We start from the raw sequence: 23,885 nt of genomic DNA on the forward strand, positions 1-23,885 counted from the left end.
GAACAGCAATAGCATAATATATAAAAATGTCTAATAAACCATAAACAATTGCCATGAATGCAAATTAAAAATACTGATTTGCATGACAAACTACATGATGTTTTAATTTTAAATATATGCCTATTAAGTGCATGTATACCTTTGTGTAGTGAAACTTTGTGTAACGTATTTAGTTTCACTTTATTTTTTGTTCTCTCTTATTTACTTTGGAGGAATATAAGCTTTCTTTTTATGTATGACTGCTCTTTGATAAAGTATATGAAAGCAAGTAGATGTAGTTAATCACCACTTAATGTCTCTTTGTACAGCACATACCCAAACAGAAGGCAGGAAGTGCACACACTTTTCCTGGTCTGCAGTGTTCAATTGTTACTTAGTTACCCATGAACCATCAGATTTTTCAAGGAAATCCTGAAAGTTTTCTAACAGATATCATACATGGATCTTCACCTATGCTGTCTTTCTCAGAAAAAATAAAATTAATGTATGTTGGGCTTTGGTACAAAGCAGCGATGGCTTCAGATTAAAAATGTCAACATGGTCATTTTCTTTAAGTCATTAGATGCTCATTACCTAAGGGTACATTTGAAAGTGCACTTACTTCTTCTGATCTGTTTGCTTGGCTTTCCACTGAAGTATAGACTGAATTTGCTGCTAGAAGAAATGCTACAGATAGGGTACTTTTGCAGGACTGTACATTTATAAATCCTTTAGTTAAACAAGAAAATGACTGTACAATTCAAAAAGATTTGGATAGCACATGAAATTGAGATAAAATAATGGTATGCTCTTATATTTTTATGACATATGATTCTATAGTTAGAAAAAAGAAGTAATGATAAAGAGGCTATCTACATCGTATTTTTGGTTCGGTTCCTTTGTCACTTAATTCCATACCCACTGAAACGCCATTGCCTTCCATGGACCTGAGCATATTGAATCATTTCCTTTAAGTGCTGGTGGTCATATCCTATCTTTGTGCCAAAAGAAGGAAGTTATTCTTCTTTTAAAAAGTAATAAAAACAACACCATGAGAATTTGTTCTTATATTTTTAATCACTTTCAGACTAGTGAATGAAGATACTTTAGCCTATACCAAGTGGTACAATAGCAGCTAATCATTCTGTTCAGTAAAAAGTGCGACTGAAATACTAGTACCTGTCTGAAGAATTTTCTAGCTGTAATAAATACCTCTTACATTTAAAACAGATGGGCATATATTTACTGTTGAGATGCAATCCTGACTCATGGAAGTGGTCTAGTTAATGTAGATGAGATCTCACCATGAACGAGATTGTCAGAGCATTGCCTTGAACAGACATGTCATTTGGAAAGGAATGTAATAGGCAGATGGGTGTGTCTTTACTCAAGGATACAGAGGCCTGGAGGAAGCATAAAAGCCCTTGTAAAAGCTGTATGAAAAAGCACTCATGCTCAGATCATTATCTGTACAACAGACTGCATATGCACATAGGCAATCATCTAATATCCAAGGGTTTTAAACAAGGAAATTGCAGAAAAAAATATCATATGGAATATCTGCATAATCCTGGAGCAGGTGTTGTAATTAGCACAGCTGTCCGAGCAAGTAAAATGCTAGCAAGTGGCCCAGTAAGGAAACACTAGAAGAATGGTACACAAGATAGCATGGAAAATTCTCAGGGAAGGGAAGCATAAACAAGTCTCAGGAGTACTGGATTTCCTTTTCTATAGCAGATGTGGCAAAAAATACAAGGAGGAGATCTGCCCAGTCAATGGAAACATGAACAGGAAGTGTAAGAAAAAATAAATAAGTGACAGAATATTTGTTGAAGCAAGGAAATGATGAAACACACAAGCAAGATACGTTCCTAATCCCAAGTTTATGTACAGGCTTACACTCTGAATCTCAAAATCTACATTTCCAATATTCAGTGTAACACTGATCAAGGGACAAAGAACAGTCAAGAGCTGTGTACAGGTTCTAAGCTGGAGAAGCCAAGTGAATTTCAGAACAGTTGATACTTCTTAAGTATAGAAACAAACACAAGATCAGTTCAGAAAAAAAAAAAAAAAAAAAAGAAAAAAAAAGAAAAAAAAAAGAGAGAGAAAAAGGAGAAAAAGAAAAAAAAAAAAAAGGACCTACCTGAAACTTTTCTAATATAGATTCTGATTACTGAGGAGGATGTGTTCTTAGTTCTTACTAACCAGCACAGCCTGGTTTCTGTCCAAACTACTGAAACAAAATGAATGAAGACATGCATTACTGAAAAATGTTCTATGTAAGTACAGCCAATGTGCGATATCTCTATATGTGCAGTCATAAAGACACTGTATGCTTCCTATTGTAAAAATATGCACTGAAGTTGTAAAGTGTGTGACATTATTCCTTACAGATGCAGCTACTGAATTACTGATCACAGCTTTGGCTTCTAGCTTGGACTTACTGGACAGTGAGCAGGTAGTCAGAACAGATCCAAACAGAATCACAGTTGCATTTGCAGTATCACCAATGGATAGAGTTGGGAAGATTCATGAGACAACTCTGCTAGATTCATATCTGTCAGCAAAGGGTTAAACCTTTTCTCATTTACAAAGTAGTTGTAGTACATGTCAGGACGAACGTTTGCTCCCTTTTCCCCCTCCCGTTATGTGCCCCCATTGGCAGGTGATCACTAAATTATGCTACGATTTGCTTATTATGCTTGCTATTACGAGCAAGCTTAGTTAAGCATCGTCTTGCTCACATAATACTGCCCGTGAGTTTCCTGAACGATGGGTTAAAAACAAAGCTAACGAGGTTGACAGGAGTTCTCTCGGTGGCCTTAAGGTGACAACACGCCCGACGGATCCCTGAGCACGAAGGCGACGCTTTTCGCCCTGTGGCACGACGGCAGGGTGCGGGGGCCTGGGCCGGGGCCTGGGGCAGGCGCTCCCGCGGGCCCTCCGCGGCGGCCGTGGGTCGGGGCCAGGCCGGCGGGCACCGGAGCCGCGGGCAGCGGTGTTGCGGCCCAGCGGGGCCCCGCCTGGCGCCGCCTTCCTGAGGGCCTCCGCGAACTTCGGCGGGACGGGGGAGGCGGCGGCCGCAGCGGAGCGGAGCGGAGCGGGAGCGGTGGCGCTGACAGAGCCCGGCTGTGTGGAATGCCCCTCGGGCCTTGCGCCGCCACGCCGCGAAGCCGCCCGCGGCCACCCCGCGGACCCGAAGTTTCCGAGGCCGTTGCATAACCGCAGGCGGGGCGGGGCGGGACGAGGGCCGGGCCGCCGGGGGGCGGGCGGAGGGGGCCGGCGCGGCCCTCGCCCCGCCGCAGCCCGGCGTGGCCCGGCCCGGCCCGGCCCGGCGCGGGGGAGGGCGGCGCGCCGCCCGGGGGCTGACCCGCCCGCCCCTCCATCGGCCGCCCGGGACTCCGCCGCCGTCCGGGACGCGGAGGCATTGTCCGCGGCGCAGCTGCCGGGGAGCAGCTCGGCCGGCTCCGAAGGGCACGGCGCGTCCTCGGCGGCGGCCTGCGGCGGGGCCGGCCCCGGCGACCGCCCGCGCGCCGAGGCGTCCGCGCTCGCCGTCGGGGCGGACGGGCGGAAAATGAACCCCGCTCCCGCGGCCCCGCCGCCGGGGCAGCAGGTGATCCACGTCACGCAGGACCTGGACACGGAGCTCGAGGCGCTGTTCAACGCCGTCATGAACCCCAAGCCCAGCTCCTGGAGGAAGAAGATCCTGCCCGAGTCCTTCTTCAAGGAGCCCGACTCGGGCTCGCACTCGCGGCAGTCGAGCACGGACTCGGGCGGCCCTCCGCCGCGGCCCGCCGCCGCGCAGCACGTCCGCTCCCACTCCTCGCCCGCCTCTCTCGTGGGCTCGGCCGCCGCGCCGCAGCACGGGCACCTCCGCCAGCGCTCCTACGACGTGACGGACGAGCTGCCGCTGCCGCCCGGCTGGGAGATGGCTCTCACGCACACGGGACAGCGGTACTTTCTCAAGTGAGTGCCCGCGGCGCCGAGCCGCCGCCGCCCCGGGGCGGGGCGGGCGGGCGGGGGGGCGCCGGGGCCGGGCCGGGTCCCGCTGCGGAGGGGTGGGGGGGGGGCCTCCGTGCGAGCGGGGCGCGGCGGGGCGGCCGAACGGCCCCGGCTGAGCGTCCCGCCGGCGACGTCGGGAGCTGGGTGGGAAGCGGCTCCGTAGGCCCGGAGACGGTTTGCGACCGCGGCGGGGGCAAGGCGCCCGGCCCCGGCGCCGGTGCGGACGAGAGGGCGCCGCTGACCCGGCGGCAGCCGAGCGGCCGGGGCCGGGGCCGCGGAGCTCCCTCGGGCCGGGCGCGACAGCCGGCACGTGGGCAGCGCGTGGCGGCCCCGCGAGGGCTGGGCGCAAGTTGGTCGCAAAAACGGGGGAGTGCGGGGCCGGGGGCCGTGGAACCCGCGAGGAGCCCAGACCTCGAGTTGCTCCGTACAGAGGCTGGGTCTTTGCCTCTCGCACCCCGAGCTGCCAGCACAGCGCGAAAACGCGTTCCTTGCCGTGCCGCCGTTCCGTACGCTGGTGTGTGCGGTGTGTAGCACCGGGAGCACGCTCCCCAGGGTCTGGATTTACCGGTCTTTCGTTGAGCTGGGGTATCACGTAAAGGAGACGTTGCTGCTCCGTACTTCGGGTGCGCTTTTCTCAGTAGAGCACGACAGAGAAGAGGAGGCTTGCTGGTAGGAGCACCGCGACAGACTGCTCACAAACTAATATGTTACATAAATTCTTCCTAGGGCTTGACCAGCAAGCGTTTTCAAACTCTGACTGAAGATCAGATCACATAATCTTCATCTGCCATTCAGCTTTTGCCTAATATCGAAATGCGCTCACATGGTTTCACCTTCACCCGCTACGCATTTCTGGCACAGAGATGGTGTTTTCCAAACTGCGGAATTCTTGTTGCTTAGGCCAAAAAATGCAAGTCCCTTGTTAAAATAGCTATGGATAAAAACCCAAAGCATCTTTGATGTTGACAGGATTTGGGAAAAACAGCAATACTCTGATTAACAATATCCTTTTTAATATAAAATAATGTTTAATAGTGTGTGTCGTTTGTTACCTTATTCTATATAGTTTCCCCAGTTTCATTGACCCAACAGAACTTTTCTCATTTCTTTAAAAATTAATTGGAATAATGTATTTCTTTATTACTTGGTGCATTTTGTGGTAATACTTACCAATGAAACAGTCATGTTTGAGTTGCAGTGTTTTGCAAGCTATGTGATGTCTTTCAGCTGAAAATAGCATTTTCTGCAGAAATTTAAGATTGTTAATGGAAAGCAACATTTAAAACTGTGCAATATTATGTAGAGTTCACATCAGACAATGAGTTTGAAAATCCTATCTGGTCAAACCAAGCATACCTATATTGAGGTGCTATCTGTTGAAAAAAAAAAAAAAAAAAGTTTTTTATTTCCAGCATACTGATAAAGATTTGTTCAATAGTCATTAGCAAAAAAAAAATTGAGAAGGAAATGAAGAGCACATAGCCAGACTAGGTCCTGTTAAAGCCTTTAAGGTCTGCTGAAGTTTAGCAAGCAGTTTCTCTTACTTGAACGTGTAGCTCATGTTTCCAAGAGCTACTAGAAGAAAGCAGCAGTGGTCCTCTCAGTCAGTGGTGAGCCATGGTTAGTGCTGTTGACCAGGAACCAGCCGGGACTTGTCGTGATCACACTCATGCATGTCTGTTCCTGCAGAAGTTTTCTGGCTGTGGCTGGAAGAAACATAAGTAGCCTGGGGACCACTCCACCCTGTAATTAAATACCAAGCCACAGAAGTGGGGGATGGAAAACAGACTAATAAACACACACTCGCTTACAGCAATGTTATCTAAAGCATTTTTCTCCGTGTGCATGCATGGGAAAAAAAAAATTTAAGTGTGATTTATTTCTGATAAAAAAAGATTTCTGGAAAGACAGGCAAACTGCCTTGTGTAGCTCTTATGTTGGTAAGTGGGAATATCAGTTGCGTATCGATCCACATGCTGAGCTGTGTACACATATTCACTGAAAAGAATTTTTCAAGTATTACTTTCTACCGATTTGTTTTTAGGTGCTGCAACCTCATATTTCAAATGCGAAGACTTACGTTTTAATGTTTTCTCAGTGTGTGTACAGTGCTTCTTGATCAGGGTGTGATTTCATTCCAGAAGGTAAACAGAATACAGGGAGTATGGTGTTTGCACTGAACAGATTTGTGAAACTTGTTGCGGCTGTTATCTTTAATACAGTGTTGTTTTTCTTCAAATGTTACAGTGAACATTTGCCATTCCAGGACATATTTGCCAATGAAATTCTCTTCAAGGGGGAAGAAGGCTAGTCACTTTCAGTGTTTGATTTGCTTGACCTGTTCAAAGTTTTTCCTGCTAGTTTCTGTTGGTGGAAAAGCTTGATTTGATGCACAGTCAATTTTATATTACTGAACAGGTTCAGCAGGACATTGAGACAAAAATTAATATAAATGCTATGGAAATACTTCCTCCCCCCCCCAAAAAAAAATAGTTGAAGTGCCCAGCTGGTTTCCAAATGCAGTCCTTCCATGAGAGCAGTTCATGGTAGTTCTGCAGGGTCGCGATCGTTTTCACATTGATTTGCTAGGTGCTGTGGGGCAGAGGAACTTCTCCACCATGGGAGCCTGGTCATACAGTACAGGTGGGAGACGGGAAGGACAGTGCACAAGACCATTACCCTGCTGAGTTGAGAAGTGATGAAAAATTTGACACCTTCATCTATTCATATGACACTTACAGTATTGGTCCACATTTATGACCAACTACTAATGGGCAGGAGGCAGACCCTGGAAGGTGGGGCTCACATCAGTATAGTTTCCTTTGGTCTTGGTAGAAAAACAGTGCCAACCAAGAAGCCACGCATCCTTGCTGTTCTTGGAGTTGTGTGTTGGAGAGAGGTGTTTGCAAAAGAACAGAGCTTTTAAAGCTTTTCATGCATGCTTTGGGCAGTGTTTTTCCCCTGTACCTAGTGGTTGCTCAGGTGGGGTCTTGGTGGTTTCCTTACATCTGCTGCCCATGCTGCTCTTCTCACCAGTATTCCTTTGTTAAAAATAAGTTATACTGCACAAGACAGTTTTGAGATGCATTGCTACTAATGACGTCTGTATGGTATTGATGCATATATTTACAGACTTTTAAAAGTTCTTAACAGACAGGAAAGCTGTGATAAAATCACACAGAATAACAGAATTTCTAGGTTGGAAGAGACCTCAAGATCATCGAGTCCAACCTCTGACCACAAAACAAAACATGAGTTTTGTTTAATGGATAATCCAAAACACCACATAAACAAAATACGAGTTTGTTTAATGGATATTCAACTATAGCTCAACTTTCTGCCTCATTTCAAAGATTCTTAGGGAGTACTGAGTTTTGGGATGTACCAAATTCATGAGCTGTGATTGACAACATTAAAGTGCTATCTGATTGCTCCTTTAAGTGGAGTCCGTGGTTCAAATTCTGTTTTAATAATGTTGTTACAAATCCAGAGAACTTCCTTAACTTTTGTGCAGCTGAGAATTGGCTCCCTTCTTATACAGGGCCAGCACGATGTATGGAACAATTTTGGCCTCTCAGTTTTGAGATAGGGCTAGACCTCGCTCTTGGCAAAGCGGGAGGGCTTGGGCTTTGTCTAGAGAAGTTCTAGTGCCGCCAGGTAGGAGGGAGGATGAACACCAAAACTCTTCAGGCATATGCAATTAGGTGATTCAATTCCTGCGAATGAACATTTGAAATACAGGAAGTACAAAAATATTAAAAATACTAAAAATATTTTCAGAATCATAAATTAATTAGTATATTTGATTTAGTAATCTCTGGTACTGTATGCAAGCAAGAAAACCAATGGAATTTGAAAGCTGTCTTTCAAAACAGAAATTTGCTCATTAGTTCATCGTCCTTGATAGGATTTGTGCCTGACGGAAGACAGAAGGATTTCAGAAATTCACCTTATACATTGTTAAGGAATAACTGTCTTATTTCACTGCTAAATATTTCTAAGTTTCTTATAAGGTAGGCATATAACTAAATTTGAATATGCTCCAAAAATTAGGCATCTGTTTTTTTTTTAAAGTACAGTAGAAAAGCAGAATTGGTAATCACAAGAATATTTAATAAGTTTTATTAATGGACTGCTGATACTGAAAGTCATTACTGGGACAAACTAATAAAAGCCACAGACACCAGACCATATCTGAGCTGTTACTTTTCAGGCTGTTCTGCTTCATTAGAATTGCATACCTATGATTCCAGTCAGAACTTGCATTTCAGCCATCACAGCTTTAAGTTTCTCAATTTAATATATTTGTATGGAGTGCAATCATATTTCATGTATGTCTTGACTTTTTATATAAGATTTAATTACTGTATTTGGAGTGTATATGAATATATATATATAAACGTATTTAAAAAGAGCATATACACTTTCTAAGAAAAGTTCTGTATGACTAGCTCCTAAGTACATCATGGAACATTACTGACATGACATTTTTTTTCTTTTTTTTCTTTTTTTTTTTGACTTGGAAGTTTTAATAGATGCATTTCCATAGTTGGTGCTATATTAGACCTGCAATAGATTCCACATTAAAAAAGTTTGTAATAATGTAATATATTTGTGTTTTTATCAAAGGAGCATATGGAAGCAAAAATACTCGGAAATAAAGGTTAATTAAAACGGTGTAACAAATGCATAGACAATAAATTAAATCAACTTGGTTTTGTTACTTTATGAACAAAGTGCAAGCTTGGATAATTTTTGCTGTTGGAAGTGAGACAGTTGTAGTTTTTTCTTCTTAGATGCTTCTCTTAAAGTAAAATGGCTGAACTGTTTCATTAGTTAAAATTTGCATTTTTCGTAATCTTTAAAGTCCAGTTTCCCTTAAGTGAGTACACTTGCTAGCCTATTTTTTGGAAGTGGAGCATAGCCTTTTTTTTTTTCTGGTGATCAAGCCAAAAGTCACATTTGGTGTATGAAAAAGTTTTGACTATATTCGGGACTTGTGTATCGCTACTTTGGGAAGGAGATAAAATCATGTCTGTCGTAAAGTTGATGCAACTCAAAATTCAGACCATACCATCATTCTCAGCACAATGGCGCTTATGAAGTGATGAGTTTTTCCTTTTCACTGACCTTCTACTGGATGCGGTGAACTGAAGGCCCTGCCATTTAACAGGAAGTTTCAGGCTCTTATCATAGGAGATGTGATCCTGTGGTGAAACTTCTAATTAAAAAGCTGGTTGCAGGACATCATATCTGAGCCATGCATGTTAGAATATCTGATCTTTGTATTTTTCTTTAGCTAACATTTTAATAATTACTGGACTATGATCATTATTTAACCAATTTGGTATTTTTAACTTTAATGGTATTTTTAACTTCAAAAGTCAAGAACGAGTTTAAGCATTCATTTGCTGGCAGGAGGCAACAAATAGTATTTTCGCATTACTTTTAAAACTTTGTGCATTCAAACTAAGTGGGGAAACACCGGTGGTTTAGTAGATTAACAGTTTTGTAATTTAATATGCATATTAAAAATAATTATAAAAAAACACAACGTAAAAATGGACCACATTTTGGCTTATGAATTCAAATTTTTCGTTTTGGATCAAATACTCTTTTTAGGCTGTGACTGCATTTGTAGTCATTATATGCAAAGGTACATAAATGTGTCAAGCATGCAGCTTTAGTTATAACAACAATGGACTTATAGCAGAAACCCAGTGAAATGTGAAAAATTATTTCTAGGATCTTTGGATGGTTCTTTTCAGAGTTGGGTCACATCCTGCTGACTGATACATGTCTATTTTAGATCTTAACTGAAGATAGTCAAAAGAACAGTTATAAGGTATCGCATTGCAGGCTGATTGTTGCAGATCTGCTGCAGCTGAAGCAATGGATTGTGTTTACTGACACTCATTGTAATGGTCTGTTTGAAAGTGTCTCTTTTGAATACAAGAAAATCTGCCAGGCTTATGCTTTCAATTTACAGTGAGGTTAGAAAACAGTTATTCATATGTTGACTTAACTTTGTGGAAATTAAAGTGTCTCTCTCCATTGATAGTTACAAAAGGTTGGAATAGATTGTTTAAAATCAGACTGAATCACTGGAGGAAATTTTGACATGGATAAATAACTTCTTTTGATATAAATTTATAAAATACTGTTGAAGTGAAAAAATAACCTAATTTATCTGTTGACATTATAGCCCCTCTTGAAAAAATAAATAAAATTAAAAAACAAAAACACTAAGGATCTGTAAGTCACCTTTTTCCTCTGAATTTGGGGATGGTAGGAATACCATCCAAACAGTAGGAATGGCTGCAGTTCAGTTTTCAATGACAGTTGATAATTATTAATTTTCTAATCCAAGATAGTGTCTTTTTATGATCAATAGGCTGTTTTCTCAAAATCTAAAAACACATCAGCTGCAGTGCTTAATAAAAATTGCTGGTTAATATGCTGCTTAAAATGTTGAGCTTAATAAAGTCTGAGGGTGGAAGCGGATCTAGAATAAAACTGATTTGGGGATGTGTTCCTCTTGCAAGGTTCCTGGGTTTTCTGCATTAGGATATGATCTACATTTTCACTTAGTCAGCTGTAAAGTGTCAGCAAAGAAAGCTTAATGCAGGACTGTGTTGACTTTAGAAGTGTTGCCAAGAAGGGTTCCTTTGAAGAAATATATAAGAAACTTGTGTGAAGGGTTGTCCAGACACGAAAGTTGTATTAAATTTAAATAGACATACTCCTAAGTAATTTAGGAAATCAATGAAAACCCTTCTATAGACACTGTTGTTTTGATGTAAAATTGATTGTATTGGACTGATGTACACTTTTAAGCTAATCAGTGAACAATTATTGTGCATGCAGAGAAGTGCAGTGGTTTAGTGAAATGTGTCTTAAATCCACCCATTAGTCTTAGTTTTAAACCCAAAGCTCAGCATCAGATCCAAACAATCACACATTCATTTCATAATATAAGATTAAAATACGATTGCTTTAAGCATAAATCATCAGAAAAGAATGTCAATTAGTGTACTTTAGAAAGATGTGATAGAATGTGGTGTATGGAATGAATCTTGGTGTAGAATCAGGTGTTAATGCTATCGTGAGAACATTCTTCCCTTGTAGATGTTTTCTGGAAACATATGCAAGGGAATTGGCTTTATGAATGGTTTGGACTGCTCCACATAGGAACAGCCAGTTGTTTTGCTTTCGTGCTGTTTGTGAGCTGCTGTAGGCGGCATCTAGAAGACAACCTGCCCTGCCCTAACCATCTTCACTGCACAGTCTGCATAGAGGTCAGCATGCAGAGCCAGCTGCTTCTCTGCCTGCCTGCTGTACACAGCCCGTCCTCACCAGCCCACACTGCTTGCTCCCTCACATCCTGGGGGAGTCAGCAGTATGGCCTGGGCTTGTCTACGGCTTGGGTGCTCTGGATGAAGGTAGAAACCTGTTTATTTCACTTGCTCTGCTTGGTTTTAGCCACATGTTCTTTGCTCTTATTATGGAGGTGGGAGGAGGACAAGAGCTCCTTTGTAACAGAGAATATTTTGTGCTCTGGGACCTAGCGTGACTAGCAGATGCAAATTGTGTGGAAGCAATTAGATCCAAAGGAAACGTCATGTGGGCTGAATTTCAGCATACAGTCTTGTGGCATTTCCCCCCTCATTTCAGAGAGAGGGGGAGTGATAGGGGGTCAGGTTTTTGTTTGTTCTGGGGGATTTTGTTGCATTTGGTTAAGTCAAAGCCCAGACCCAGAGTTAATTCCTGCGGCTGCTGTGTGAACTCATGTTACGTGGGATGCAAGGGTGCTGCATGGCACCACAGCGTCCCCTCTTCCCTACCTTTGGCCATTTCCAAGGTGGGTGTGACTGAAACTGCTGGGCAGGGACAGAGCAATGCCTGCTTAGAGAGCTGAGCAGAACATGACACATTAAAACTGAAGTAAAGCCTATAGTGCCTAAAGCACAGTGATGGAAAGGGAGGTGAAGAGGAAGGAGCTGGCTGTCCTGCGCTTTATGGTGGCTGGTGGCTTGTGCTTCGGCAGCTGCTGCCTCATGTAGAAGGAGCAGGGCTGAAGTCTGGGCATAGCATGCTGGCAGTGGGGAGTTCTTTGTCTGCCCAGACCCAGTGTTCCATTTGTGGGTACCTCACTACTTTCTTGGCCAGAATGCTCCTTTCTTTTCATCGGGTACCAATCTGTCCCTAGTCCTTTTTGGGCTCAATATGCTGTCTGCCCTTCAGGTTTATGCGTAGAAGGATGCTTCCATTGATTGTCTTGAGTTTTTGCCCTACACTACAAGTAATCCTTTTTTTCCCCATCTGTGTTCAACTTTCCTGGTCTCTCAATTGCTGTCATTTTTATTAAATGCTCTACATAAACTATTTTTCAGCAATTGGTTGATGAGCAATGGTGTGTCACAGAGTGAAGCAACAGTCTTCTGTCAAATGAATAGTTTGTGCAAACTACAGTCTATACCTGAAAGCTTCCGTAGAACAGAATTTACAGACCTATGAAGAAGGCAGCTTCACTGACTACAGTGTGTTAGATCTATAGACCGTATTTTCAAAGGTCACTTTGCCTAAAAAGCAATTTGGTTTTGGTTTAGTGGTTTTGGAGCCTCCTTTTGTGAAAAGAGAGAAAGAGAGAAGGAAAAAAAGAAGGAAACAAAGAAAGAAAATCCATTATGTGTAACTGTTTTGCCTAAGCAGACTTTTGCATATGTCAAGGTGCAAATGCGAATGTTGTCTTCAGAATTTTCTCAAAGTACGGTATTTTCGAGGGTTTCAGGAGTAAACGTAATTACCGCTTAGAAAGGCTTTGGATTGTCTTCTTAGTTGGACAGTTTGGACAAAAGTAGCCTCTCTAATCTCAGCATTTGTTCTGTGTGATTTTAGAGCCACTCCAGTAGGTACATTGTGTGGATTCATTTCTCTTCAGCCTCTGGCTGGAGCCATGGTTCACGTAGGTTGGATATTTGGGGAACCACACAAAAGCAGACTTTGCATAAGTAAATGACTGCAGCCTGCACTGTGTGGTCATCACTGTACAGCTTTGTGGGGAGTGTAGTAAAAGGTCAACATTTCTGAGCTTACAAGAGCAGGATTTAGCGTGGGAGTTCTTCACAAAAGTGTTTTTTTTTTTTTTTAAATTTCATATTTGTTTTTGGCACTACATTTTCATAATCACTTCTGACATTTTACTCATTCTACTGTATGTATTCAAACAGAACTGTAATGGTTTTTGTCTTGAGAGGTGAGGTGTTTTTTTTTTTTTTTTTTTTTTTTTTTCAAATATATGTGACAATTGCACAGGCATAAATCAAAAATGAGGATTTGATGTGATGTGAAGTTACTGTGAAAACCATGAACCAGATTTTCATGCATTGAATAAACGCATGTAGGTGCAACCTGCAGCTCCTGCGAGTGAGCGGGCAGTCATGTGAGCAGGAGTGGTATCAGGATGCTGAAGACTTTGACATCCCTTCATATTGCATCAGGTACAGCTGGCATTTCTGACAGCTAGTTCTTTAGTGAAGATTTCCCCAGTTAAGCGATGATTTTTCACAGATGCTGCCATCACTGTATCTCAGCCTTGATGTCACCCAAGTGTTAAATTGTACTTTTAGACAAAACACTTTTTTTTTTTTTTTTGGTGGGGGAGGGAGCGAGGGTGATCAAGGGTTCTGCTTCTTCGTTCACGTTTTGTAATAGGCATTTTGATTTAGCCTGCCACTGAAAGACTTCATGGTGGTGGAAAATCAATGACACTATGCCACTGCAAAAGAGTAGACAATGTAAAGCTGAATAAAAGAGATTTCTACTAAGATTATTTACAACTCACTGAAAGTGGAACATTAAAAAAAATATGTTTAGGAGAAATTAAGGTTTTGTTGAAGATTCAACACTGAGGGTAGTCAGTGAAGGTTTGTATGTTGCAAAAGTATCTTCTGAAAGCTAGGAAAGATCATTTTCTGTGATCTCAGTTTCCCAGGGTTAAAAAAAAAAAAAAAAAAGACCTTTCTGAAGGTCTTTTATGAAATATGAAAACAGAAAAATCTTCAATCAGTCAGCACATTAAAAGAGAGGGGGAAAAACATGCACATTTCCAATTAAATAAATCTCCTGGTTATGAAAATTTCTGGAGGTACTGATTTTACTTTTACTTTGATTATGTTCTGTTTACATTTTTTTCATTTATGATTTGCTCTAGGTCCCCTCCTGCCCCCAAACAGAACTTTAAAAGGGCTGTTTCAAAGTTGTTATGACAACCTTGTAAAGGCCTCTGTAGACAGTTGCTACAAGGACTGTGGATGTGATCAGCTGCAGTGGAGCCTCAGCTGAAGGTCACCCAGCCAAAATTCTGTACTTTTTTCCAGCCTTGGGAATGCTTGTTATTGTTCCTTTTCCCTTGCTTTTAATTTACATCTGGACAGGGAAAATGAAGTTCTCTGCAAAGTCTGAGACATCAAGCAACAGATCATTTTTTAAGTGTTACACTCAGCCACACATAATGGGACAAATGTTTTATTTTAGAATTAATAGTTCAAATAAAAAAAAAGCTTTCTTGTATGAAAAGTGCTTTTGGACTTGTTCTTTTATGACCGTTTATTTTATAAGTCAATGGAAGAAAAACAAGTTGATGCAATGAAAAGGCAGGAGCTTAGCTGTTCTGATAGGTATTTTAAGTGTCTTTATCATGCCTACAATCTAAAAAAATTAAAAAAAAAAAAAAAGTGTTGCAAAATACCGAATTAGGTAACTTGCCAGTACAAAACCATATCTTTTTGCAAAAGATGCTTTGTGAAATGAAATTGTCTAAGTGATTGTTGTACTAGTTTCTATTCTTGGAAATGAGAATTTTGATCCTACAGATCCATAATTGAGGCTTGGATTACTCTTGTGAGTAGGAATTTAACAATGCCTTGTCAAGATTGAGTCCAGAAGGAGAGGACCCAGACCCTGCTGCTTTACCAAGGCATGAAGTGAATGATGTAAAACACGCTTGGTGGCCCAGGCGGGATGGAGCTAAGAGTGCATTGTGCAGGGACAGGCTGCCCTGCAGGGCCGTGGCTGGGGCTCACAGCAGCCCCCACCGCACTGCCCAACACAGCCCTGTGTCTCTCGTGCAGGGACCGCAGGACAGAGAGTGTGTCATGCTGCAGGTGGCAGTGCAGTGTGTCAGGACCCTGCTGGTGTGCTGCTGTTTTTGTTTGGAGCATGTGAGTCAGTAAGAATATGCCTTCTAACAGAAAGAGGTCCCCCTCAACTCTTCCCAAGGAGAAAACAGTCTTGTAACGTTACATTTTGAATCGATGGACTTGTGTCCTTACTCAAGAAGGACTAGATGACCGTAGCTCAAAGCACACAAATCAGAATTGTGTATGGAGAGCCCTAGTGGAGTGACTCCCCTGTGGGCTCCAGCTCTCAGCATTCCCTTCTGCGTTCTGAGCAGTTGGCTTCCTAGCTGGTTGCCAGTGACCGTGACTGGACTTTGATTCCCCCTCCAAAAGCAGAGAAAGTGTGACGTGGAAGTCAGGAATGCCCTTCGAGTATTTGTATTCCAGCCTGTCAGTTCCCTAACAGAATGCCAATGTGCTCTAGTGTGGGAGATGCACTCACAGTGCACTTTATGCTTCGCTTTGCCTTTGGAGTCTGTGTGTAAATGATGTGATGATTTTAGAGACTGTGTGAAAATATATTTCTCCACTAGCTGTGAAGGATCAACAAAAGCACTTTTTAACCTTTTTTTTAATATTCCACATACTGGTTCAAGCTTTTATTTCAGTTCATTATCTGATACTGCCAATATTCCTCATCTAATGCAAATAAGGCTTCTCTAATCACTAGATGGTTTTCTTAGTTGCAGAGGGTAGTTCATGGTTTGAGGTGGTAAATTCTCCAAGACTTCTGTAGGTTATAGTTCATACTGCAAGTGCTTAACACTTGCTAATATGAGACAGAGGTTTATTTCGGTGAATTTATTTTTGGAATTACCATTTTAAGTACCCAAAATAATGATTATTTTTTCCTACAAGAAGCTGAAGTAAGAGGATCTTTGTACTGATGTGTTTCGTAGCCAGCCCAGCATAGCATGGAGACATCTTGGCTAGGCCTTTAACCAGATGTGCTTGGCTTTTAAAGTTAATTTAAATAACTCTGTTGACATTATGAATAATCTGTTTTTGTTCACCAGTGCCTCCATTTGTCTCACCCAGCTGTATCATGCTGTTAGATAATTTCTGTTCAACAATGATTACAATGTAGGATATTTTCCTCCCCAGGTTCAATTTTATTGTGAGGAAAAAAAACAACTCTTAGGATGCTGTAGTAGTTCTCACCTCAAAATTCTGTGGGTTATATTCGTCATATTTTCAGTGGATTTCTTTCAGAGGTGGAACACATAAACATAGCAAGTATGCACATAACAAATGTATATTTTCTCCTTTGGAGTATTGCGCTTCGTGAGAACAGCATTGCTCTTTTAGGATAGGCAGAGTACCTGATTTCATGGAACTAGTTATAATTAATTAATGTAGTTGTGTTAGACCACTGAAAAGGGACTTCATAAATGCTTGGTAATTTTCCTGAATTTAATAATTAAGTAAATAGTCCATTTAGAGGTACAGTATTGAAATACTTACTCTAATTCATTCTACAGGTTTTTCTTTTAAACAGAAACAATTATATTGGACTTCTTAAGATCATGAGATAGAGTAAGAAAGAATAAAAATAAAATGAAAAAGAATAAAAATATGTGTAGAAGTTTTACTCTCTAGGTTCAAGAGCAAATACCATTTTAGCGCTGAGAAGTACATAAAGTCTGGACCCCTGTTGGCAGAATCTCGAGTCGGTGATACAGGTGTGTAGAGGGGTTTAAGGCTGGCCACTGGCTTGGAGCATGGTTCACCCTGGAGGTGCACCTGCAGGTTATGGGGCCAACCATCAGACTGCTTTTGAGTGAAGAAAATGTTAAATTCTCATCCATAGGTTGCTGTATTATCTTAATGAAAGCTAATGAAAAGCAGAATGCTTCAGCAGCTCGTTAGTCTGAGTAACTTGAATTGCTTGCCCCAAGATTAGTCATCCAAACTGTGAGCATATACATGTCTTTGCCATTCAAATTTTTAAGTGTGGTAAAATTACCGAACTGTAAGGGCTTCTTCACTGAGGCTTCTCTGACTGGAAAGACAACTGCTTTTAAAGCAGAAATAATGAAAATGAAAAAGGTATGTAAATTTTCCATCTTCAAAATCAGCACAGTATCATCAGGCGTTATGACATACAGCTGCACATTCTCCTGCTTTTCTTCTGCATGTATTAGACACTGAAGGCAGTGCTAAGACAAGAAGAGATTAAAACTGACTTGAGTGTAATGGAAAGTGTCATCCAATCTCAAATAAGCAATTGGGGCCTTTGTAGCTTCCCGAAAAATCAAGTGTAGACCAGAAGTTTGAAAACTTCTTTTTTCATGTAAGCAAATTACAGGAGTGTTTTGTCAACCTCATTTGCTTATGACAATACATAAAAACAACCAACCAAAAACAAAAACAAGCAAACCAAAACAAACAAACAAAAATAACAACAAAAAAAACACCTTGTGTTCTTGGGAATGGGAAATCTCATTCATTGACAAAATATTGCAAAAATTAAAAGAAATGTTATGGAACTATTTAATGTAAATTCTGGTTTACTGTGGTCATTTTGTAGAAACATAGGAGGTAGTTGGAATCTAGTCCAGTCCCCTTTTATTAGAGATAACTCCTTCATATAACACATATTCTTATATTTTGTAAAAACTGCTTATTTTTTTAAGCCTGCTCTTCCTGTTAAGATAATTGCAGAAACTTCAGATAGGAAGATAATATCCTGACTTTTCACAGTCTCTTTCCTTTTGTACCTAATGAGAATATTACATTATGATATAGAAGCCTACAAATTTATGTTCTACTTGTATACCATAATTCGGTGTACGACAGCTTCTCAAATAACTTTGCAGTTCTTTTCAAGTCCATAAATTGTAAAGGAGAGGCTAACTCTTAGTACATGCTAATACTCACCCAAATCTACATGTATATAGGAACTAGAGGAATGTTTTTTTAACCAGTCATCTGCAGTGACTTGATGATTTGTATTATTAGGTGTATTTTCTTCCTGTGGTAGGATATTCTCTGAAGACAGAGGGACGATCTAACTTTGGTTCCTTAAATACCGTTTACATATATCAACAGCTAGATTTACCATTTCATGTGAATTGTTTCATAGAAGCAGAATTATTATAGCATTCCATTGGCAACCAATTTGATGCAGTTCAATGCTTCTGTGACAAGTGTCACAGAATATTTAGTGTTGCAGCATGAAAAAATATTTAGTGTTGCAACATGAAAATGTATGAACAGTTTATGGCACCAGAAGTGGTTTCATGAGCTATACACATCCAGAAAGCAGCTCTTGTGTGATCTGGGGCAGTGCTAGGGTAAAAGCAGTAATGCTATTCACGTCTGATTGTCTGCTTTTTTTTAAAAAACAAACAAAAGAAACTTGTATTTAAGAGACACATTAGATTATCATATGGAGCCACCTGTGTTGATTTTCTTGTCAGACAATTGCCAAAACTTGGGCACTGTAATTGCTTATGGTGTTTGGTGCCATGTATTTAGACTCAAAAACTTCCCAAAGCATTCATGAAATTTTGATGTTTTGATATGCTATTTTTTAGCAGTTACCGCAGATCTTTCTTGTAACAGTGAATAAAATTATTGGAGAAAGAAGCATAATCTTACATATAAAACGAAGATGTAATTAAGACACGGGAGCACTGCCAGTTACCATTCTGTGCTACTTTTCTTGTAGGTATAGACATATGTTTGCATTTATCATAGTAGTTATGGGATACTGTCTGGTATGCTTTTCTAAACAGATGTCTTTTGCTGAGGATATTGTCTCATGAACATTTCCTTTTTCTGTCAGAATGGCCTCTATTAAGAACTGTATTTCCAGTCGTCTTTTTTATCTTGAAGAAACAAATGTCTGATTCATTTTCCTAGAAAAAACAGGAAGCTGTAAAGAACACAGACTGAAAAAGAAATGCATGCTATTACTCACAATGTAATTTTTTAAGAAAAAAAAAAGAATGTTATTTGTCAGGCACTGATGGGATATTACAGTTTTACTGTTTTCCTCCTGCTGTCTGAACCTCACGTGAAAAACAATTTAAGATGAGCTTGTTGAAAACAAACAAAAAAGATCTGCACATATGAAAACCTCAAATTAAAGCAGCTTCAATACAGCAGGATGTGGTTTGAAAACATCCAGTCTTTGCTTCTTTGTGAGCTATGGTACCTGTCAGTGATGTTCAGTACTACAGCTGCACTATGACAGGTACAGATTCTGGCTATAACTAAGTATTTTTCAAAGCAAGAGAAAAAGAGAAAAATGTAGAAATTTGTGTTGATGATTCTTTCTGGCCATGTATGAGTTTGAGATTTTTTTGAAATGGAATTACATGATTAATGAGTAAGATGTTCCAACTAATTTCAGTAGACTGAAAAAAGCCTGCATATTAATAATCATGTTACTAATGACATACTGTATAGCTGTTTTTGCTATTTGAACTTTTTAGAAAAGTTCAATCCTAAAGGCAAATTCTTCTCAGATTTGCATTAAAGAAACCTGCCAATCTGCTATTCTGGTTTCCTACCTACTGGAAATACCCACTAACATTTTGCACCCGTAAAAAGCAGAATGACTGCATGCTGAAAGTGGAATATAAAAAATCATGTTCTACAGTAGCCACTGCATTAGGATGATGCTGATAAGTATATGCAATTAGTAAGTGATGAGGTATTGATACTTTTGGGTATCACCACTACCTGTCTTGTACTCCCCTTGCCATGCATAGCCTGGTCCTCCACTCTAGTAGCTCTGTTACTGTTCTTTATCCCGAGGGCAGTAGTCTTCCCTGCTCCAGTGTGTGCTGGTGGAAGTTCTCCCTGTAACACGTGTTGATGAAACTTAAAGATCAGGCCTTCTAGTTTAATACCCGTGACAGAGAATGGAAGCTTAGAAATGTAACAGGAATGCATCCTAAGAAAAGTCAAGCTAAAAGACTTCTGTTAATGTCATAGTTTTACCTTCTGACAGATACGAGGTGAACTGCCTAAAAGCTATAGTGAAATTGATATATTGAAAGCATGAAATTCAGTCTTTACTTCTGCAGATAAATACTCAGTGGGAAGATCATCTTGACTGTAATTAAAGAGTGCTTGCAAAGTGCAAAACCATCAGAAATTAATCTGATCCAATGAGCTGAAGTCTCTGAGATCTACCTTTGTGGTAATGCTGCAAGAAACTTTAGATTTGTGTTCAAATAAGGAGTGATGCCACTTGGCTTACAGTCTTTGAAGATTCATTGCACAAAATAATTCAAATACATTTGGTAGTTTGTAACTGCTGACAACCTGCATGACCAGTGCCAGCTAAACTGCCTCAAGCATCTTAATCCCAAGCTCCTAAATTGCTTTTAAGCTTTTGACTGCAGAACACAAATTTTCTCCTAATAAATACATTTGGCTACTTTTTGTTTGTTTGTTTGTTTGTCTGTTTGTTTTTCTTAGTGACTGTAAAAGGAAGAACAGGAAAAAATGTCTTAACTGAAATTGTTCTTAGGGTCACAGGGAAAGAGCATATCACTGCAAAAGTTCTACCTGATACAGAAATAGCATTTGACCTGACTTCTTGTTTGCATGTTATGCACGTCAGTGTTGCAGCTTGCTTTTGTAGATAGTGTTTCAGAACAGAAGGGAAATATTTTCTCTGAGACAAAGCTATGACAGTCATTAAAATTCTAATCAATAAGTGGTTTTACATAAATTACAGCTTTTTAAAGTTCTTGTTCACTGCTGAGAGATAAGCAGTTTACAAATGGTTTATTCTATCCTAGTATTCCTTTGACACTGTAGTTCCAGAGGGATCTTCACAAAGAAGGCAATAGAAATACTGTTCAGTTATCCAATATAAAGATAATTTTGACTTTAATTATGTGTTTGGAATTAAGAACAAAGCATGCATAAATCCTCATTGTCAACTCACATTTATAGTCCACATTTTAAATAAGCATAAGAAGTTGATGACAAAGCCATCTTTCAATATATTTTGTAACGTATTGTTAGTCCAATGTGAAAAATTCTATAATGTATTTTAGCATATTGGTTTCCAGTGGTTAAAACAGGACTGAGAGCTAGCTGATCAGCGTTCCATTCCAGTCCATCATTGCAGGATGATTGAATGCAACACTCTATGTCCAGTCTTTTTGTTGGTAAACTGGGAAATTTTAATACTAATTGGGATCTGGAGCTAGCTGAATTTGGCTGAGTCCCAGAGGTATTTAACTGGAAAGTGAGTGAACGATTATTTCAACTGGAAAGTGAATGGGAGATTATTTATTGTTGTAACTGGGTTGCAGGATTTTTATCAAACTGCCACTGAAATCGATGGATATGATCCATTTTCTTACTAATTTTGAGTCACCTTTAACAGATGTGTTTTGGGGGATTCACATCTCTGTGAGATCAAAATAGCATTTTTTTTTGTTGAAATTACATATTTATTTGGTGTAATGACTAGACTCTGTCTTAGTCCTTAATCCATTAGCATTATTAAGCATCCTAGCATCCCACTTCTACTCTCTTTTACTTTTGCATAATGCTCATCTGTTTAAAATAATCTTAATGTAAAGCAAGATGGCAATCACGTTAAACATGGGCTAGGCATGCATCCTTGTTCTTCAGTTCACACAGTTTGGACTGGCCTTTCTTTTCTGTGTGGTCAAACCTCGCCTATCAAGTCAAATTAGGCCATAAAAATTACTACAAATTTAAATCCATAGTTGATAAATGATATGCCTTCTAACATGATTATATGCACGTGGAGTCCATGTTCTTTTTTATGTTGAATAATACCATTTTGTTAAGACAACTATGTACTGTAGGAACATATGCAAAAATTACTTGTTCTAGGAATAACTATCACTAGTTCTCTGAGCACAGAGTTGTAACTGAATTGGTTGGACTGAACTCAGAACTGTTTGTTTTTGCCAAAGATGCCATTCTCCTGCTTGGGTTTTGTAGTTGGATGCCTCTTAACGGAATTAGTTCTTGAGGCAGATGTATCTCAGTGAAACATAGGGTAGTTGTCATCCTTGTAGGCAGTGCTTCATGCTCCGTAGATTTAGCAAGCTAACTGTCTGCTATGAAATACACCAGTAAATGAGTTAACTTGTACAGTCATGGTCATACTGAACTCATCAAAGTTTATTTGCTGCAAGGTGTACTGAATAACTTACTGGTCTTCAGCTGACTACACTGTGAAGAGTCTTGCTGGCATTTTAAGCCTTTTTTACATACTAGATGTCTAGCAACTTGTTTCCTGAGATATAGAAGCCAGACATGCATTCCACATGAAAAAAGAACAGGGGGACTTGAAATGCGTGTTTAGCTTGCAAGCAATTTTAGTGCCTGAACAGTTACGACATCTCAATCCATTTTTTTTCCCCTCCTTTTTCTTATATAATCATAGAATACCCTGAGTTGGATGGGACCTGTGACAATTATTGAGTCCAACTCCTGTCTCCACACAAGACTACCTAAACATTAAACCGTATGTTTGAGAGCATTATCCAAATGCTTCTTGAACACTAGCAAGAAGAACCTCAGTCATTTATGTTTATAGTAACCAGACCCATTAATCTCTTTTTTTGTTTTTTTTCCATGAAAGTTCCTGATGCTTCATTAGGTCCAGTTCTTATTTCCCTATGCAACATTTATTTTGACCCTTTGTAAAATCCTCTAGCTCTATAGCTAAAACTGTCTTTAGTTAAGCTCTTGCATATTGTTTCCCTGGCTTGTTGACTCATTCACTGTACAAAATGAAGAGTTCACAGTTAACTAAATACAGCAAGATACTTAATTTTATTTCTCTTTTTGTGTTTTCAGACCTTACTAACTGCAAACTACAATTTGGTTTCTGTGATGCCCTTTCGTGAGTTGTGCCAGTCCTAAGGATAGCCTTGTAAACTTTCTCAATTTTTGCAGTTCTTTTTATGAGAGATTGCCTGTGAAGCAATGATTGAATCTGTAGGATGACAGCTTTGAGGTTCCAGGTGTCTCAGGTAAAGTAAGAAAGGAATTCATCATCTGGCTTTCTGATTTGAGGGCACAGTCAGACAACTACAAACTTAAAAATGTTCTAATTTAAAATAATATTTTTTTGTGGGTGACAAAACAGTGTTGCAAATTACAGGCACAAAATAGTCCTTTTTTTTTTTAGCAGAGACATTTGAAGTCAAGTAATTGGGTGGCATGTAGATTGTTCATTAAGTCTAGGGGATCTCAGTAGAAGCTGTCACATGCAACGTTCATTTCACGTTGAACGTGGACAAAAGACTGTTCTGTTTTTTTCCCACCATATGTTCACTTTTGGTAGAATAATATGCAGTTTTCCATTTCTTAAGATTTCTGTAAGAAAAAATTTGGTGTGTAATATTGTGGGGTTTTGTCTGTCTACTTGTTTATACTTCAGAGTATTGTTGCAGTGTTTCCAGAGAGCATACAGAAAAGTTTGGGGGAAACAATAATTATATGGAAATACTATGGAAAGTTATTATTTGTCTCAGGTTATGTAATGACCTTTATGACTTTAGAGTCTGGAAGACCAGGAGAGGATCTACAGCTTCCATTTTGCCCAGGATCAGGAGTTTGTGGCAACAGAAAATAATCAGCTGCCATGACAAAAAAAAAACCCTGCAATTCTGGTTTCTTTCCTGTACCTGTTTTTCTTTATACGTCTTATGTCAACAACTTAGTACATAATGTTGTATTATATGATGCAGTCTATCTTAACAG

At 40.2% G+C, this 23,885-nt stretch overlaps 1 protein-coding gene across 3 annotated transcripts in view; it reads left to right on the forward strand.

Annotated features, from left to right (window-relative positions):
- The first annotated feature begins 3,273 nt into the window (after positions 1-3,273).
- The window catches only part of WWTR1 (WW domain containing transcription regulator 1), a 104,483-nt gene continuing 83,871 nt past the window's right edge, over positions 3,274-23,885 (forward strand). For 2 of the 3 annotated variants that reach the window (XM_082767408.1, XM_082767406.1), the window contains exon 1: positions 3,280-3,948. In XM_082767408.1, coding sequence (XP_082623534.1) covers positions 3,557-3,948 — 392 coding nt within the window. In that variant the 5' untranslated portion in view covers positions 3,280-3,556. Of the gene's footprint in view, positions 3,949-23,885 lie in introns of all 3 variants that reach the window. The other variant, XM_082767407.1, reaches the window with a different exon arrangement.

This window comes from Aythya marila (assembly GCF_965140915.1).
Source record: "Aythya marila genome assembly, chromosome: 9".
In the NCBI taxonomy this organism is placed as follows: domain Eukaryota; kingdom Metazoa; phylum Chordata; class Aves; order Anseriformes; family Anatidae; genus Aythya; species Aythya marila.